The following is an 18,943-nucleotide window of genomic DNA, read 5'->3' on the forward strand; positions in this document are numbered from 1 at the left end:
TTTCTGAATATCCTATTATCTTTCTAATAGCCCCAAATTACTGGGCAGTAAGAGGAAGAAGATAAGAATGACAGCTTTCAGACACCAGAACGTTTCCAGACCAACAAAGTTCTCACCTCCACCCCTTATTTTTAGGGTAGGAAAGCAATAGCCATCATGTCCTCTAATAAAAGGACACCACGGAGGAGAGCGTCCCAAAGAAGCCATCTATTGCTGTGCAACTTTCCATTAACCACAGCAGTTTATCAAGTCCTCAAACGTTCCATAACGAAGTCTCCAAAGCTGGAACTGTACAGAGCTCTAGAGCAAGGCAAGGAGCTCTGACATGGTTTTGTTAAAATACAATTCTACTACTTCCAAGATGAGTTCAGATCTGGGAGCAAAAAGTGCTTGTGTAATGCCGAACCTAGGCTAAGCAAACCAGTACTGTGTTTTTACCACACTCACAAAATTACAGACAGAGAAATCACCTGATCCAACTACATATAACTCAGGTTCAACATCAGGCTCAACTGCACCCTTTGCAGAGCCATGCAGAACTCCACATTGCAGAATACTTGCTAGGAAAAGCACCGCATTAGTGCACAGAACAAGGTCACATCTCCCCACACCACTCTAGAGCTTCCTCCGATACCTGTATCATCCAGATGTTTCTACTATTTAAGGTATCACATACACATCCACCACTTTGTCAAATATTTATACTCACCATTAACTCTTTATTAGCTAATCTGCCCTCTCCGAAAATATCCCCTTCACCACTTCCAGAGACGCTCTTCACACTCTTCGCTCAACGCAATCTTTAAAGCTGATCGCAACTAAGGAAGCATTACATAGACGCTGCCTGCACAGAGGAGCTATGGCATCTCCCCAGTTCCCACAGCGAGGAAGGCAGAGATCCACAAGGGCTGACTCACACCTTGTTCAAGGAGACAGGAGAAAGAGCCCAGGATTAGTGGACGGCCGAGAGGCCCCTGCCAGCTACTCACTGGTTGAATCCGGGTTGCCATTCCTCTCATCTTTGGCCACAGCTAGGGGGTTGGAAAAATTAATGAGAAAACAACAGGGAACGGCCAACGTACAAGCCGTAAATACACACACAACAGGCTCCATAAGCCCAAGCATTTGTGCTCCTTCCTGCCAGCCTCTCAACTCTTCTGGTAGCTTGGGAGTAATTCCTGTTCCAACATGCCGAGCTGGAAGCTACTGCAGCCAGCTACCTCCACGTAAGAAAGGAGTTTCCGGCAATCTCGCTGAGAAGCCCCTGAGGCCAGGTTAACAATCTGACTATGTCCAAAGATACTCAGGCTCAGAGTAAGACCAAAATTCTCTTTTTTCTTTTAATCATATTTCTTCACTTTCTTGTCACTCTGAGGAAAAGAGCTGACAAAAGCTTTCTGCAACTACAAAAGAGACCAAACTGCAACACTGTGACTATTTCCAGCCTGTCACAATTGAAAAAAACCTCAAGCTTAGTGACAGACCTGTGGTAGGAAGTGAGTAAGGGAGGCAGAGGGATATTAATGGTATTTTTTCCCCCTTTTGCTTTAACATTCGCAATACTCAATTTATTCCTGAAGTGAGATTTGGAGTGCCTGCCTCCCCAACTCTCCCTAGCTCATGCATGTCTACTAGTTGACTTTTCAATCGGCTCTCACACATGAATGTTCAAAACATGAAAAACTTAATGTAGCCCTAGAAAAGACTAATGGAGAGACAGCTGCTTTAAGGCAAAACAGAATGCTTGAGAGAATGCAAAGTTCACCCCAGAACCTGGTTTCTGAACATTTTAGAACTTAATTTGGTTTTTCTCTCCCAACAAATCCTAGAAGATTCTCTATTTATTTGGTGAGGGGAAGAGAAAGGCAGGTAAGAGTGTAAGGTCTTATTTCACAAGGAACGGCGCTAAAAGCTGTCGTAATTTCCATCTTTCCCCACGATGGAACCTAAGATTAAATGCAAGTCCTGTAAGTATCATTAATTTCACTAACGATACTTCATGGTTTAGAGGCCTCAATAAAACAATCAGGGTCTTTTTAATGATATTCTGTTACTGCCTGGCAAAATCACAGGCAGGACCAGAGGTACTCCAAGAGCCCGAGAACTAAATAAGGCAACACTTTGCTAATTTAAGTTCAGAAGCCTGAGAAGCCATTTTTTCCACCCAAAAAAAAGCACTAGAAACCATTTCTTCCACCCCAAAAAAAGCACTAGAAACCATTTCTTCCATGCAAAAAATGCCTCTAAGAACTGGAATTGTGATACCTCTCACTTTCCAATGCACAGAAGTTGCAACCTGTTTTTAATCGCATCAGTTCCTTCCCACGCACACACATCAAGTAAACTCGATGGCAGCATGTACTCGCTATAGCTAAATATACTGGTAATATATGACTACCTAATTTGCAACCCTGCAAACGCACGTTTGGAGAAGATGGCAGTTTGCTGGGCTTTTACGTAACGTAAATTTAAACGGAAGGAACAGCACCTACCATTTTCTTTAATTAGTGTTTCATTTGGCCGTTATCAACTTAATTTCCGTAAGCCAACTCCGGCACACGAGAAGCAGCTTCACAAATAAATCGGATGCCGTTTATACACTTATCACCAAGAACCCACTTGAACAGAAAAGCAAAGGTTTTATCCGCAACGAAGCCGGACAAACCCCCCGCCCCCCGGCTTCGCACGGACAGAGCCGGGGGGGGGGGGGGGGGTCACCCTTCCCCAGCCCTCGGTAAGGAGGAGCGAGCCCCTTCCCCGCGGTACCGGGGGCGGGGGGGAACGAATCCCCGTGAAACGTTCCACCCTCCCGGTCAGTCGGCCAGCCAAGCCATCCCGCCGCGGCGGAGCCGCCACCGAGACCCCGGCGGTCAGGGGGACAGAGGCCGCCGAGCGCAGCCCCGGGCGGTTTCCCCCCCGCCCCGGGCCCGCAGCCAGGGGAGGGGCGGCCGCCGCCACCATCTTGTCAGCCGCCCCCGCCTCCCCGGGCACAAAGGGAGGGCAGGGCCGCCTCCCGCGGCGCCGGGCGGGCAGAGAAACCCCCCCAGACCCACACCCCCTCCTCCTCCTCCTCCTCGACCCGCGGGGATGGAGCCGGGCACCCCCCCGCCCGGCGCTGCCCGCCCCCGCCCCGACTCACCTCCAGGCGGAGGGAGGCACCGCAGCCCCGCAGGAACTCGCGGATGTTGCTCAGGCACTCGCCCTCCGTCCGCGGCTCCGGGTACACCTGCAAGAGAAGAGGCGGACGGCTCAGCGCGGGGACCGGCCCGGCGCGGCGTCCCCCCGGCTCCCCTCACCTCCCGCTCCCTCCGCAGGCGGCGGCGGCGGCGCCGATCGCTCCCACTGAAGGGGTTGAACCGGGAAGTAAACACGGAGGACAGGAAATGGCGTGCGAGGGCAGGGGGCGGCGGGCAGGGGTGCCCCGGCCGGGCGCGGCCCCGGGCGGCGAGGGGAAGGAAGAAGGGAAGGAAGGAGGGAGGGAAGGAGGGACGGAAAGAGGGAAGGAGGGACGGAAAGAGGGAGGGAAGGAGGGAGGGAAGGAGGCGCGGCCCGGCCCGGCCCTCCCCCGCCCCGCCCCGCCCCGGCTGCGGCCGCAGGCCCGGCCGGCGGAGGGAAGGCCGGGAGCCCGGCTGGGAGCGCCCCCAGGCCTCCCCGCCTTAGCCTTTTATTAATTTTTTTTGCGGGCCCGGGGCTGAGGGGCAGCCGGGACACAGCCCCTCCCGCCCCGGGCCGCAGCGAGAAACGATCGCGCACGGGGTAAAGCGCCCACGTCGCGGGTGGGTCGTGTCGGTTGTTGCAGGCTGCCGGTGCCCCCCCCCCCCCACCCGGTGTTGTGACTTCGGTTCGCCCTTAACTATCGGTTTTCTAACGGGGAATTGTATCAGAAATGCCCCAAACACCTCAGTGGGAAAAGAGCAGTACCCGGAGTTAATGATCGACCAATTCCAGGGGCCGATGTTAACGAGCTCTGTTTACCTGCAGTTTATTAAACTTCTTCCTGCGCCAGAAGAAAAGCAACTTCACAAAGAGGAAAACCTTGACCGAACTTAAGAGAAAAGAGCCTTTGGCAACGCAGCCGTGTCCTCTCCGCAGCCGCCTTCGTGCTGCCTTCGGTTCAACCTCTACCCTGAAAGCCAAGCGTAGACCTTCCACGGAAAAGCAGCCAGCCCCATGGGCTTCGGGGACGTAGCTTAACCTACCACAGCTCAACTCAAATTCTGCGTGCACGTAAGCATCATTTCACAATAAATTCATTGATTTCTATGAAGTAGTTTAGCAAACAAAGCGTTGCCCAAACTGAGAGAGGTAAGCAGACCTGCAGCCCTGGACACCTCGTTCCGTTGGAAGGGGAAAGCCTAGCACAGACGTGCACTGCAAGTCGCTGGAAGCTAAGGAGGCAACGTGCAGCGGGCGGCGTGTCCTTCGATTATGCATTACACTCGGAAGGAAGATTTGTTAACTGCACCCGTACGTCAAGGCTACATAAACTCACAAGCATAATCCACCTCCATAGCACTGGGAACTTGGCGTAAGGTTGACTCCAAACATTGCACCAACCTGAAACCAAGGCAGTGCCTTCCCATACATTTATACGGTATCAAAGATATCTCTGACCCCGTGATGCCACAAAAATTAACAAATGCAACAGCACGACAGGGTGAACCTGGTACGAAGAAACTTAAAACACAAGTCACTATCATTTCCTAAACACAAAATTCAGATGAGTTTTAAATGAAAGCCACTATTTTGTAATACAAGGAATTTGGTAGCGATACGAGTTGAATAATTTTCCTTTCCTTAAGCAAGCACACACACATCAAACTCCTCAAATTGTTGGGTACTATGATAAACTGCTGTGGGTTAAGAATAACCCTTTTACTACACTAAAATGTAAAGGGAAAGCCAAAGAAGTCCCATGGGAGTACAACAGCCCGACAGATAAGTTCAGTAAGTTTAGAAAGGATGTAAGTGGTGAGAGAACCCTCTTGGAAACGTCATGAGCTTCATCCCTCTTGCTTGTTATACTTTTTGATTACTCTATTACTTTATTTCTTAATTCTAGTAAGAAATCTCAACCTTAGTCAATCATGCCAACATCCCTTGTTGGAATAGGTTCCTGAGAATCCTGTTAGTCTCCTCCATGTTCCTAACAATTATATAGTTGCAATTTATAACTCTTTTTTTTCTTAAACTATTTGCATAATAACTGGGTTTTATCTCCCTTTATAGGTCATACTTCCTCATCTCTTATTTTGCACCCACCATTTTCTTGGCTGCTTATACTTCATTCATCAAGGCCTCCTTTCATTCTGAGAAACCTTAAAATTACTTCTACTCTCCAAACAATAACCTCTAAGAAGAAATCAGAGTAAACCTAGATTTCTCTTAAAAGAAACAAATGTCTTGTCTCATAACATAATCCACATTAACACATTATTCCCAAAGTCCCCAACATGTTAAGCGCAGAGCTCTGTAATTGTAAGAAAGCCAGATATATGTACTACCACCTCATAAGAGACTGCACATAATTTATAAAAGACTGCACAATACCTGGAAATAGGCCAAAAAAGGGGGGGTGGGGGTGGTGAAGGGATAAGGAGGGACATCTGATTAGAGGAGGGCAAAAACTTCCAATTAAAGATTAAATAAACAACGAGCAAAGAAAACCCAAACCCTGCAAATTGTCCTCTGTCAGGTCTGGAAGTTTAAAATAATGCCAAATACACGTCTGCGAGACTTCAGCCCTACCAGTACTCTAATGCATGTTAAAAATCATCTTCCTTCAAAAGAATGAAGTAAGTTACAGTAAATGTTTAGAAATGCCATTTCTTCTCTCACAAAACAAGGGGAAAGACTTCAGGGGTGATGCGAGAAGCAGGCTACATTTTCTCAGCTCTGTGGCTACAGCGGCATTTTTATCCAAGAGGAGAGAGAAGCGTATGGGTAACGAATCTAAAAATACCTTAGCATTTGTATCCCGCTACAAATTTAAAGTGTTAATGATCCCATGAAAAGAAGCAAACCCGTTAAGTTATTTACCTGGGAAATCTTAATGTGATTCTGGCAACCTTCTCCTACAGATGGCTGAGAAACGCGGTGAGGGATCTGAGCAACAAACTCAGCCCCTCTGACAGAATCTCAAAGTGCAATTATGTGGGCCAAGTCCGTGTTAAAAATCACACTTACGGTATATGACATCCTTCACATATAGTTATAGGCAGGTCAGGAGGGTGACCTCTCTCTCACAGATCACATTTATAGCCTCGCAGACTATTCAAAACGTAACAGAACATAACTGCAAGCAGACCACAGGCAGGTAAGTTCTAGTCTGCCTGAAAGATGGCAAATACACTCAGAGAGAAAGAATAAACAAAATAAAATAAAATTAGAGTCATACTCCAAAATTACTTAGCTTAATAAAAAGTAGATTGCATGCACATAAAGCCAAGGAAATAAAGAGGTTACATATTTTCCTCTCCAGTATTTGCTTCATCCTCTTGCTTTCACAGACCAACACCCTTAGTTCATTAATAGGGGCTGTCTTCTTATATGTCTATACAAGTCCCAGTACAAAGACGCCTCAGTGTCCAACTGGAACCTCTATGTGCTCTAGTAATACAAATAAAAAAGACTAATAGTAATTAGAAAAGACAGGAATTCCAGCGGGACCTGACAGATTCTTAATTAGGGACTGGGGCTCCACAGTGGAATCCAAAGAGACAAGTGGAAGGCAATACACAGAGCAGCAACAGTTTAAACCACTTCTTCGTGGTTCAAGGACAGGTTCTCATTAAGATTTAATCTCTCAGGGAGTAGTTCTGGAAATCACGGATAGTTCAGTGAGGACACTTATGTGATACACTGCAGCTATCAAGGAGCGGAGCACATCTTCCGCCATCCAGAAAAGATGGAGAACAACGTGCAATACAAACAGATGGTACCTAGCTAAATGTTACATCCCTTTTGATCAGTTTAAATCTATCATTTTAATCATCAATGACAAATGCATTAAAAAGGGCATTGTAGAGACGGGCAGTATCAAGGAAAGGTATGACAGGGGTGGTCTTAGAAAAAATGAAAAAGGCTACCATTAGTTCATTTGAACAGGGAAAGTATATAAAGAAAATAAGCAAGGAATGTATGAAATACTGAGTTTAAAAGGAAAAACAAAGTCCTTTGATGGCAATAAGTAAACACGAGAAATTAATAAGAAGTAGGAGACATCTTGAGCTACATGTATGGAAAACTAGCTGTATACTTGCATTTATCTAACAAACAAGTTGACAAAATGAGTCAAAGAAGAGAGGTGTATGAGGTCTTCAAACATAAACTGCAATCTGCCATGAGGGCAATAGGAAGAGATTGAATGACAGCAGAGTTACTACATGTAAATAGAAAAAAAAAAAATCAATCATTTACCTAGCATGACATAAAATATGTACAACATGGTTTACTATGTAAGATTATCTCAGTTAGGAGAAAGCAGAAACTAACAGAGAACATAACAGGTAGCTGCAAACTAGTAGGCACGTCCAGCAGACACTTAAAAATGTCCTGTTCAGGAGTACGACTGCCTGAGTCTGAAGTTTGAAGACTTGGCCCTCAAGCAGGGGTACTAGGGGAAAACCCCGTGAAGAGGCAGCCCTGCACTGTGAAGAGCATCACAGAAGAATGCAATCCCAAAAGGAGGTGTTGTAGGGACAGGGTGGATGAGGGTGCTGTCCTCTGTCACAATGTGCCGGACCATTTTTCCTGCACCCTGTTCATCCCGCCTGGAGCCTTTTACACCGTATCTGCCTTGCAGCAGGAAACTGATTTCTCTCCAGGTTTCAGAACACCTTGTACATACAGAGCATTACCGCAACCTAATCTGTAAAAACACTATAAATGAACCACGCAACAAAGCTCATGAAAGGGTCCTGTGGATCACATTCGGTCCCACAGCAGCCGTGTTTTGTGTCCAGCCCCTTTCAGTGGCTAAGGCACAACATCAAGGGCAACTGGTCTTCCAATGGGGCACAGAGGCGAACATCTTCTGTGCAAGTGCCGCAGGCTGGGCTTTGTCACCAGGGCTGGCATTCACGGATAAAAATGAGATTTAAAAAAATGATGATGAGGAAACCAGGCCACTCTCACACTAACCTGGGCTGTGAAGCTGCAGGCTGATTCACTGTCCAGCAACTCCTGCAGGTTCCTTCCCTCCCCACCGCTCCCAGCCGTGCTACCTCCTGTCCGTTCCTGCTCCCATGCCCAGCAGGGTCCATCCCTTGGGGCGTTCGGGTTTCCTGCTCCGTCCTCTGCCCCAGAGCACCCGCCCTCACAAATTGCCCCCAGCAGGGATGGAAAAGAACGAGTGGCTTCTTGAGGAAGCATCCATTACTAGGGACCGATGGCAGGTATGGCGCTCCCTCCGTAGTCGGTGAACAGAGCTGGCCTCAGAGGACTGCGGATGGAGCCCCACGCTCCTCCCAGGACAGCAGGAGTCACAGCTGGGTTTTAAAGGGTTGCATCTTCCACATCTCTAAGTGAGGAGCACTCCGCAGTTGAGCCCAACCACTTCATGGATCGCACGTCTTGCTGGTGGCGTTAGGTGACATTAGCAGGATGCTATAATTAAACTAAAACCACAGATCAGCATTCTCAGCAAGGCGCAGTTTTTCTTTTAAAATTAGGTGTCTTGATAGAGCACCAGATCTTAACACGATACTGCTTCTGCGGTACTGTAGCTCTTTAGTACTGACTTTTCCCAACTTAGAAAACCTGCTGCCCACAAACTTTTCAATAATAATCCATGCAGCAGTTACCGTGTGCTAGACACCTGTATTTTGGCATGAGGAAACCCACCTCTGAAAACGCAGCAGCAGTCAGTCAGCATAGATCATAAGAGCTAGATCCAGTAAAAGACTGAAGCTCCTACAAGCCATGCACTAAGGTGCCCAAATTTTAAATTTCCAGGGTTCACGCAAGAATTCACCTAGGCTCTGCACACAGCACAAAGGGGAAGGCAGGTGCCTTAAAATATGCCCCAAAGTTCTTACATGCCGAGAAGGTTACCCGGCCTTGAAGTTAATAAAGAGCTAAGACACAGCAGAAGGCAAAAGCAAGAGTGCACCTATGTTCTTGACCCCATCCGGGACTTTAACACAGGGAGCCTTCATATGCTTAGCGGCCCAAACTCCAGTCATCTCCTGGACTTACAAGAGTCCTTTGAGTGTCCTTTGGAAGAACTCAACAGTGCATCCTCTCTGAGAAGGGACAGGTGCCCACTTTTTATGAAATAATTTAGGATGGAGGTTCCCAAGCCTCTTGCCCTTGGACACCACTATTAGTGACAGCCGCAGCAGCAGCTCTTAGGTCCCACTGCCTTGGTCCATAGCCATCACCACAGCTAACCCCACATCTGACACTCCTCTGCCACACATCCTACACCATCACCACGCCAGTCCCTGTGCTCCATCCTTCCATCTGTCCCACCACAGACCACACACCACCACCTTCCAAAACACCAACTCCAATCCCACATTTCGCCTTACTCTTCCACCATACAACCTTATCCCAGCACCCTTCCTTTACTGTCCAATGAGCCATACCAACTCATCAGCCACAGCTCCATGCTCCCTCAACTCCCACCCTGCTATGGCACCTGGAACCAGGAGCATTTTGGTTGACTGAAAACTCCTTCAGCTCTTTGAGTCCTTCCCCTGCACATGTTCAGAAATGCTCGTCTGCTTGACCAGCCTTCATTAACAGTGACCTACATTCAAACACACCAATGTTCTGCTTTAGCCGCTTCAGTCCCTTATTGGGAATAGCCCTCAAAAACTAAGTTCAGCCAAGTTTGCAAAGGAAATTTACAGTTTGGTTAAAATGCCAGCCTTGATAAACTGGCTCTTTGATTCTTACACAACAACCAGAGCTACTTTTTTTCTATAATCTGCCCTGCGAAAATGATACCGTAAAACTGATATAGCTGTTTGAGCTCGTCCTTTCAGATTTGCAACTGTATTAAACAACGTTCGGGAAAACAGTATGTTCTTTGCAGTGGAAGTACTGTACTTTTGTCAGTTCCCTTGGACCCTGATCAAATTCCCATCAAAGTCTATGAACTGACTCCCAGGAGGCGGGTATTTGACCAAGCCTTAAGTTACAAACACAGCTAAGTTAAGGGTGCCGGCATATTCCAGATGGTATTTTTGTTTTCTGAAGTTTCCATTATATTTTTATATTTCACACAAAAAACTACAATAAGACACCATTAAGAAACTGAGAATGCCAAGCGCGTAAAACTTAGCAAATACAAGACTGACAGCTGCCTTTGCAACTGCAATTACGATCCACTTGCAGGCCAGCTTGTGAACTGAATCAGGCAGGAGTCTTACCGGAACACATGCATGGGAGCGTGCCTGAAAAATTTTATGTATACACGTAAGAGGGTCTAGTTGCAGCTGCAGGAGTAATCTTTCCAGTGTTTCCTAAATGCTGAGACCTAATACTCCTAATTCCTGTGGTTCTGCTTATTTTCTTGCTGTTTTAAAGAAAAAGAGGAAATTGGCTAGCGTGCAACTGTCACCAACCCTGTGCAGTATCATCAGCCTCACGCTGCGGAGCTCCAGAAGTGCCAGCATTAGGTGCCTGCAGGAAGACGTGTGTTTCCCTGAACTCAGCGAGTGGAAAAAGCCCGATGAAGTGCTGCTCCAGGTGTGGGCAGCGCTCGGGCAGGGCTTGGCAAGAACCTACCTAAAGAGGTTCCCCTGCAAAGGGAGGCTGGCGGGTAGGGATTTTGCACCCCTTCTCAGATAAACCCTGCAGCATCTCCCACGCAGCGTCGCTGTTTTGGTGCAGCACAAGCTCAGGCTTCAGGAGTCCAATCACTCAGGGTTTGTTTACACTGGGAGAGCTCTGCTGCTAGATATGCTGGCATCGCTCCTTGGTGTGGATGTAACATATGCCAGAGAGGGAATTCCTCTGCCAGTCTAACGGTACCGCTTCCCCCAATGACATTAACGAAGCCAACAAAAGCACTTCTCTGTCGGCACAGCTGCACCGGCAGGGGTGCGTGTGTATGATTTTTACTGCTTTTTCCCCCCTTTCTCTGTGTGCAAATATTCCATAGGACCACCAAAGCCCTGCAGTGGAGACCCTCTCCTGGGCAAGCTGCCAGCATCATCCAACGGTGCTCACTGCAGAGCAGGAAAATGGAGACCTGAACGAAATGCTCTTAGACCCCAGCAGCATTTCACGGGCCAAGAGGGGACTCTGCCCACCAGGTGCCAAAGGTCCATGGCGAGAAGCGGCACGACAGGAACTTCTTGCAGACGAGGCCGGCCACCCCTCCTCGACTCCGTGGTGCCAGTGGCGGGTGATGGCAGCAACCACGTCGTACCGAGAGATGCGGAGAGAAGGTGGCTTTGCTCCACACAGAGAAGTCGGGGAGAGCGCGGGAGTGTCACACTGCCTGAGGATCAGGGAGTAAAGCTCAGCCAGCCAAGGTGTAAGACTGACGCCGCTTCCGTGCTGCCAGCTCACAGTATTTTTGCAAACCCCGTCATGCTTGAAATGTTTTAAGGTTCCAGCTCTTCAAATCACAGCCACTGAGTAACAACTAAATAAAACTGTTATTTAAGAAGGATGTATATTGAATTCCCTTCAGCGGTTCAAAGCCGGATTTTAAGTACCTATATGTGTGTATATATATGTAGAAATACATTTACATACATATATAATTTGTCAACTTCAATTTCAAAGCCAGACTTCCAGTTTTTCTAAGGCTTGAATTACAATCTTAAACATTTTCAGCTGAACGACATGGTGCCCTTGGCCACTAGCATGCAGCAGTAACCAGAGGGAGCATGCTGGTGGCATCTCCCCAGCTCTTCCTCTTCCCCACAGAGACGCAGTGTTCAGTGGATGGCCTGGGTAGCAGTAGGGCACCTGAGGGCTAAGGAATTGCCTTGTCTGTTGTCCATATTATGCACAGACATAGAAAGAATGCATCAAGAAACTGTGGAAAGGACATTAACGAGAGTAAAACCAGCAAAACTACATTATCTTTCTGTATTTACTCACAAAAACAATTTAGTCCCCAACAGTTTCCTTAATCGCCCCCTCTTCTCAGGGTCTGGCATGCCCTTATTTAATTCAGTCTAGATCCTTATGCATTAAAAGGGTCTGATTTTCGAGGAAAAAGACAGCAAACACAGATGCACGTCCTCTGCTTCCTCAGCGCACACAGGCAGACTGTGTTTCTCTGGATAACATCCCAGTCACCAGAATTACAGAGCCAGTGCATAGATGGGAAATGCAAGGGCATCCTCCTTCGGTGCATCCGTGCACGCCTGCTCTCGCAAAGCAACAGGAGTAACGTGGTAAATGACAACTCCGTAACAGGGCTGAACGATCCCCTAAGAAGCTCACAGTAACACGTATGAGAACAGCATGTATTCAGGAAAAAGGCACTCTTACAACTTCTCTTGGGATAGCTTTCCCCCTGCGCTTTGCTTGCCCTCGCAGTGCTTCCACCCTGGAGCAACAGCATCCGCAAGCACGCCGGTGCTCCCCAAGCACGCAGCCACGGCAGGCACAGCTGCCTGCCACGGATTATTCTTGCCAGAAGCACAATAATCTCCTTGGGAGGCTCTACGTAAGGACTGTTGCCGGGGGGAAAGCGCATATGCACATTAAAATGCAGATTTGGCTTCCTGCCTCCCAGGTCTAGTCCTACGATGACCTTCTGCTGCTGCTGCGATACCAGCGTCTGCAATACCTTCCCAACAGATTTCAGTGAGAGAAAGCAGGACAGTCCTTCAGTTCAGCCAGGCAGACCCCAATAGCCTCACCGGGGCTGCCAGGGCAGAGCCAACCTGCCAGAAAAATTTCCCAAATTCAGATTGCTTGGGGGCAACCAGCAGCTGGCAACTGCTACCTTAGGAGTAGTAACCTCTGCACCACTGGTGGGATGCTCACCTCAGTTCCTGAGCTCTGCCTGGGCTCCACAGTCAGCTCACAGCCGGCGTTGCACCCTCCGCAAAGGTACTGGGCTATAAAAACCACCACTTGTTATTAACCTGGCTCCCAAACAACTTCCCTTTCTTCTTCCTTTGCAATGCTTGAAATACCACATTCAGGTCACACCTTGTCACAACAGGGCAGAAGTACTTGGCCCCAATACATCCGTGTGAAATCAGAGATAAGTGAACATACATCTCCCTTTGCCGGAGCCATAGGTGCACACACCCATCGGGAGGACAAGGCTGGCGAGACAGCTGCCGCACGGGGCAGCCCAAACCCTCCTTTTGGGGACTCCGACCCTCTTTCAGTGCTTGCGTTCATACACAGCAATTCATTTGCCTTGTGAGTCGCCAAGAGTTAATTTCTTCCTAAATCACAATTCAGAACACCTCATCTAGTCAAAGACCTCCGTCGTTAAAAAGAGAATCATACTAATACACGAGGTATTTATAAAAAGATCCTAATCTTTGCTGCCATCAGTCCTGATACTATCCCAATTAACAACCAAATTAATATCGACGCCGGTGCCCAATCCTCCACAGGGAGAACGAAGTTTTCTTCCAGCCACACACCAAGTCTCAGCCAGCAAGAGAGCGCTGTATTTATTTTCCCGGGGCCAGCCCCGCACCGCTCCTCTCGCCCCTCGGCCGTGGGGGAGCGGCGAAAGGAAGCGGCTGTGTTTTGGATCTGCCTCCCACACGAGCAGCTTTGGGGTTGTTTAATTCTACGCTCGGCGCAAGGGCTGGGGATGGTCTGTTTGACGGAGGGGGGGCCAAGGCGTGCGAGACCCGGCACGCTTCCCCATCCCCTGGCTTCAAAGCGCTGAACCAGCTGCTCTCATCCCCTCCAGGAGCCCCTAGCAGGAGCAGGGGGGGGTCCACGAGGTGCCAAATGGCTGCTGCACGGCATCCCCCCATGAGTCTTCCCCATTTTCCCCGAACGGAACAAAGCTGTCCTCCAAATGATGCTTTCTGTCCAACAGCTGACCAAAAATGAAAGTACAAACAAAACTTAATGGAGCGCGAAGCCTCATACGACAAGGAAAATTCCCGCTCCAGTTCTGATCTCTGTTTACAACGTCAAAAGTGGGTCAAAGTGGTCTGCGATGGAGGAATCTGTTTGGAAGACAGTCTCTGCGAGGAAAAGCATCTAAGCGGCAGACGACTGCACTGCAATGCTTCCACGGGGATCCTCTCCCCTGCCATCAAAGTAACTCAATTTTACAGTGCAGGGTTGAAATCCTGTAACTTGAAACCACGGCTTTTCATTCAAAGGACTTGAATTCAGCAATTCCCTACCTTTTAGAGCAGATCAACTGACCACTGTGTTTCAGCACGCATCTCTGCGCTTTAAAAAACTAAGACATGGCTGGGTTTGGTCAGGGTGGGCGAAGCTGTTGTGGTTTTTGTTCGTTTTGTGGTTTGGGGTTTTTTTTCAAGTAACTGGTCTCCCTTTTGTTCCTTTTCTGTGTTCGGGATAAGGTTATTGAGCAGTACCATCACACTGCCTAACCCAACTATTTTGTTTTACCCTGTCATGGTCTCTCTCAAAATGCAAAGGAATCGCAACGATGTTAAATGGGAGCCCCAACATGAAAGAAGCAGTCTGTAGTAACATTGCTTTCCAAAGTATTTTCATTCAAGAGTTCTTGGGATCTGGTGAATTTAATATCTGTCCTTAGCTGTTGTTCAAGATAGAAGATGACTGTAACGTAAACAAATGTAGCCAAAACTTCCTGACAAGAAGCTCTCTACATTATTCTGTGCGAGGATGGTATACAAATACACAGCAATCTAGAGGAAGAACATACTAACTAGCCTTGAAACCCACTAATTTGTTTTATCGACTTGAGAAAAATCTGTTCTTTGACCTTCAAGCGCTTTATTCCTTTTATGGTCACACAACCTTTATTTATTAAAAATCTTCTACTAATTACTCTCAGGGTACCCGGAGGCTTTAAAAAAGCACAAAATATCAAAAAATGTATTATTGCATTCCTGCACATATTGAATCCTCTTTCTAAACAGTTTTTGAAAGAAATGCATTTATAGCATTTTCTAGAAAAGTCTTAAAAAAAACCCAACTGATAAACATTCCTTCTTATTTATAACTTTTTTTTTTTTAATGTTCTCTTTGGTTTTAGTTACTACTTTGTATTTACAGAAAAACAAGCTCTGTGAGTCTGCAAAGTGTCTGCTGATGTCAGATATTTACAGAAAGTTATGATCTCAAGTGATTTTAAGAACTGAATGAGTCTACATCTGTGGGACAAACCTTTTATCTTTTAGACTTCAAAAATGTCCAGTTTGAACCGGGGGCTTTCAGGACAAATAAGGAATGAAAGAGCTCATATTTAAAATGCACTCAATATAAAAAAAAAAAATACCTAATGAACAGTAGCAGCAAAAAAGACATTGAAAAAATAACATAATACAGGGAAGGATGTAAATTTTATATTTTTTTTATTAGCAAACAAAAAAAAAAAGTAAGTATCACGGAAATAGTTCAGACTTATAACAGCAGCTGAGAGCATGAAAGAAGTATATGGTATATACTCTGAGTCTACAGAAAAAGAATATTCACAAAGCTGGATGGGAAAATGAGTTCATGAGTCTCTCAGACGCACCTATGAATTAGAAAGCGCAACGTGAAGGGCCCACAAAAATAAGTACAGTTCCCCTCGCAAAAAAAATAAAAAGCACCTAAAAAAAAAAAAAATTAAAAAAGGATGATTTCTCCCCAGCCAGACTTTAACTAAGCCAAAGCCGGAGGAGACACACTAGGTCGGCAGGCACCTCCGGCAGCCGCCCGTCCCAGCGCCCTGCTCGACGCGGGGCGAGCTCGGGGAGGTGGGAGGCTGCGACGCGCCAGCATTCCTCCTGCCCTGGCTCCCGTCCCAGCCCGTGCACCACCCACCGCAGACCCCACGCCACGAGGTCCATGAGAAGCCCCCGACGGCCCCTGGCAGGCCAGGCCGGTGGCAGGGTAGGCTGTGGGGAGCTGTGCCCCCCTGCAAACCCTCCTCTGGGTGTGGGTGCCGTGGAGGGACCCCCTGCCCGAGCATCAGAGGTGTTCGCTCCTCTGACATGAAGAGAGAAGAGAGCCTCTCATTCACACTAACAGAGCTGTCCCTAGTTATACCATACATGGAAAAACACATTAAGTTGGGAAACACTGTTCTAACACTTATTCCTGTTGTGCTCTTTTATTTATTTCACTGTTCAGTAGCACCCATTTCCCAAATTGAGTTCAGGACCCCATTTTACTAGGCTTGACATCTGCACAAGGGGGAAAACTTTTTTCTGCCCCGAAGCTCAGGACCCAAAGCCACAGGATTTTGGAGAGATGCTCTCAGAGAACGCCTTGAGCGACACGGCCGGACGGGCTGCCCAGACCCTCCTCGGACTTGGTGCCACCAGACAAGAGAACCTGGGGGTGAGGAGGCACGGGCAGAGCCTGCCCGAGCGGGTGGGCGGCCAGGCGGGGGGATCCCCACACCAAGGGGGTCCCTGCCCTCGGCCCCACATCACACGTGTCACCTCGGCTCCCGAGCTGCAGTTTACAGCCCAGCGTACCGGACAGCAGCTCGCACCTCACTCGCACCTCGCGTACCACGGCCGCAAAGCCGCAGAGCCTCAGGAGGGGAGACACGTCCTCTTCGGCTCTATCACACAAACAGCCACTTTTGGGAAAGCGGTGGCTTCGGCTGTCCCAGCTAGCTCCGCCGGTCACCGTGGTGGACCCCGAGGTAGCCAGGCTCACACCGCCGCCAACACGCTGCCCTCGCTCTCATTGCTTCCATTGCCCGTCGGTAGCACCGCGGGCTCCTGCAGGGTTTCCGTATCCCCATGCCGCCTCCTAATTTGCTTGTGACTTTAGGGGGGCAAGAACAACCTACTACAGCCAGCAGAGTGGGACTCCAGTCCAGAGCCAGCACCTCCACACTACAGTACAACACAAACCAGTAACAACCCCAGTTGGCGGCAGACTGAAGAACCAAAGGGAGACAGACAGCCCAGTCCAGTGCCCTACCGAGCTCAAAGCACTGGTTTTCAACTTTGTGGGTCGGCGGACTACTTGAAGAAGAGCCACGAAAGGTAAGAAGCAGCCCATTGTCAGCAGGCTCCAATGCATGGAGTGGTCCGCCAACTGCAAAAGGTGAAAAATGCAAGTTTTCCCAACAGCATAGCTGATGACCTTCATCAATCTTCTCCTCACTACCTTGTATCGGTTCCTAAGGGAAGTTTTGCCAACACGCGGGTCGCTACGCTGTGGAACGCCAGGTGAGACAACTGCATTGTCCCAAGTCTCGGGGCACAGTACCAAAAATAAAACCCCTCCCCTCTAGTTGAGCTACGACGGGAATTACGTACGCACACATAACACATAAAAGTTACCTGACAGCGTACATTTTCTTCAAACGCAACGCAGGAGAGAGCTGCGACGCGTTTTTTCACCCCGAAAAGAACGAGATGTTTTTCCACAGGCTACCAAGCAGCAGAAGACCCAAATAACACTAAAACAGCCTTCAGGAAAACGAAGCATCAAACACTAAGATGTCCTTCAGGGGCTGGCAGGGATGAGCTGAATCACCTCCCGAGCGAGGTGAGGCAACGACTGTTCCAGCAGTTGCGTAGACAAGTTTGCAGCCGGTTCGTGGCACGCCAGAAAAGATCCGTAACTCCCCCCCCTCAAAAAAATGCTTCTCCCATGCACAGCCAGGACTCCGACGTGGAGAGCGAAGCGTTTTTTTACGGAAAACACTTGGAAAACCGTGGCCCTCAAGGGAGAAGCCCTCTTCAGCCAGGCTGCCCCCCCCACCTCCCTGGGCGCACCCCGACCACCCCCACCCCCCAACCTCGGGCCCGGGGTGCGTGTGTGTGTGAGGGGGGGGGACACACACGACACGACCCCCCCATCCCTCCCGCCCAGGCGGAGGCGGCCCGGGGGGGGCCCGGCGGCGGGCGAGGCCGGGTCCGGGGGCGGCGGGCCCGGCTGCACAAAGGGCGGCGGGGCCGGGAGGAGGGGGGGTGCTGGTGGGGGGGGACCGGGCACTTACTTTGTCTATGGTGCCCGGGAGCAGGCGGTCGAGCAGGCGGCAGAGAACCACCCCGTCCTTCAGGGAGGACTGGAGGAAGCCCTCGGGGTCGGAGATGGTCTTTTTGGGCGACTCCAGCACGCCCAGGGCGATCAGCCACGTAACGGTCTGCTCCGCCGAATTCATGGCGGCGGCAGCGGCGGCGGGGCGGGGGTCGCGGCACCCCGCGCCTCGCGTGGGTTTTGTGTCTCCCCGGGGCGGGGGTTTCAGGCGGAGGCCGGCGCCGCCCCCATGTGAATGCAGATGACGACGCCCCGGCCCCGCCGCCGCCGCCGCCACAGACACATGCAGCTGCAGTGCCGCCTGCTCCCCGCCCCCCCCCCCCACTCACTCACACTCACACACACTCACACACGCCCCCCCCCCCCCCGCCGCCGCCGCCGCCCCATGACATCACTGGCGGCAGCGCGCCCGCGGAGAGCCCCCCGCGCCGCTCCGCGCCGGAGGGGCGGGCGGAGGGTGCCCCCTCGCGGGCGGACGGCGCCTCCGCGGGCGCGCAGCGGGGCGGGCAGCGGCGGCCTTCCCCCGCGGCGGGAGGAACCGGCCCCCCGCGGGCCGCCAGTGCGAGGCTACGCGTGTCACTCCGTTCACCTCCGGCGCCCGGCCCCACTGATTCCCGCCCTCCGCGCGGGTTTTGCCTTCCCGTGGGCGAGGAAGCCCCGCTGGGGAAGCCCCGGCCCGCTCCTTCCTCGCCACCGCGCCCGCGGCTCGCCGCCGGCCATCCCCGGCGCGGCTCCCTCCCGGCGTCGGCTCCCGCCCCGGCGGGCCGCGGCTGTGAGGGGGGAAGGCGGTGTCGGTGCCTCGGAGGGCTGGGAGGGATGACCCCGGAGGAGCAGG

The 18,943-nt window shown here is 50.0% G+C and overlaps 1 protein-coding gene across 3 annotated transcripts in view; it reads right to left on the reverse strand.

Annotated features, from left to right (window-relative positions):
* Positions 1–18,390, reverse strand: part of ARHGEF7 (Rho guanine nucleotide exchange factor 7) — a 127,431-nt gene extending 109,041 nt beyond the window's left edge. Inside the window, exons 1-2 of one of the 3 annotated variants that reach the window (XM_052773623.1) lie at positions 18,068–18,390; positions 3,140–3,226 (exon numbers count right to left, since the gene is read on the reverse strand). In XM_052773623.1, the coding sequence (XP_052629583.1) occupies positions 3,140–3,226; positions 18,068–18,232 (252 nt within the window). In that variant the 5' untranslated portion in view covers positions 18,233–18,390. Of the gene's footprint in view, positions 1–3,139; positions 3,227–3,296; positions 3,461–18,067 lie in introns of those variants that run through there. The other 2 variants (XM_052773624.1, XM_052773627.1) reach the window with 2 other exon arrangements.
* Positions 18,391–18,943: the final 553 nt, after the last annotated feature.

The sequence above is a fragment of the Harpia harpyja genome, chromosome 22 (genome assembly GCF_026419915.1).
Source record: "Harpia harpyja isolate bHarHar1 chromosome 22, bHarHar1 primary haplotype, whole genome shotgun sequence".
In the NCBI taxonomy this organism is placed as follows: domain Eukaryota; kingdom Metazoa; phylum Chordata; class Aves; order Accipitriformes; family Accipitridae; genus Harpia; species Harpia harpyja.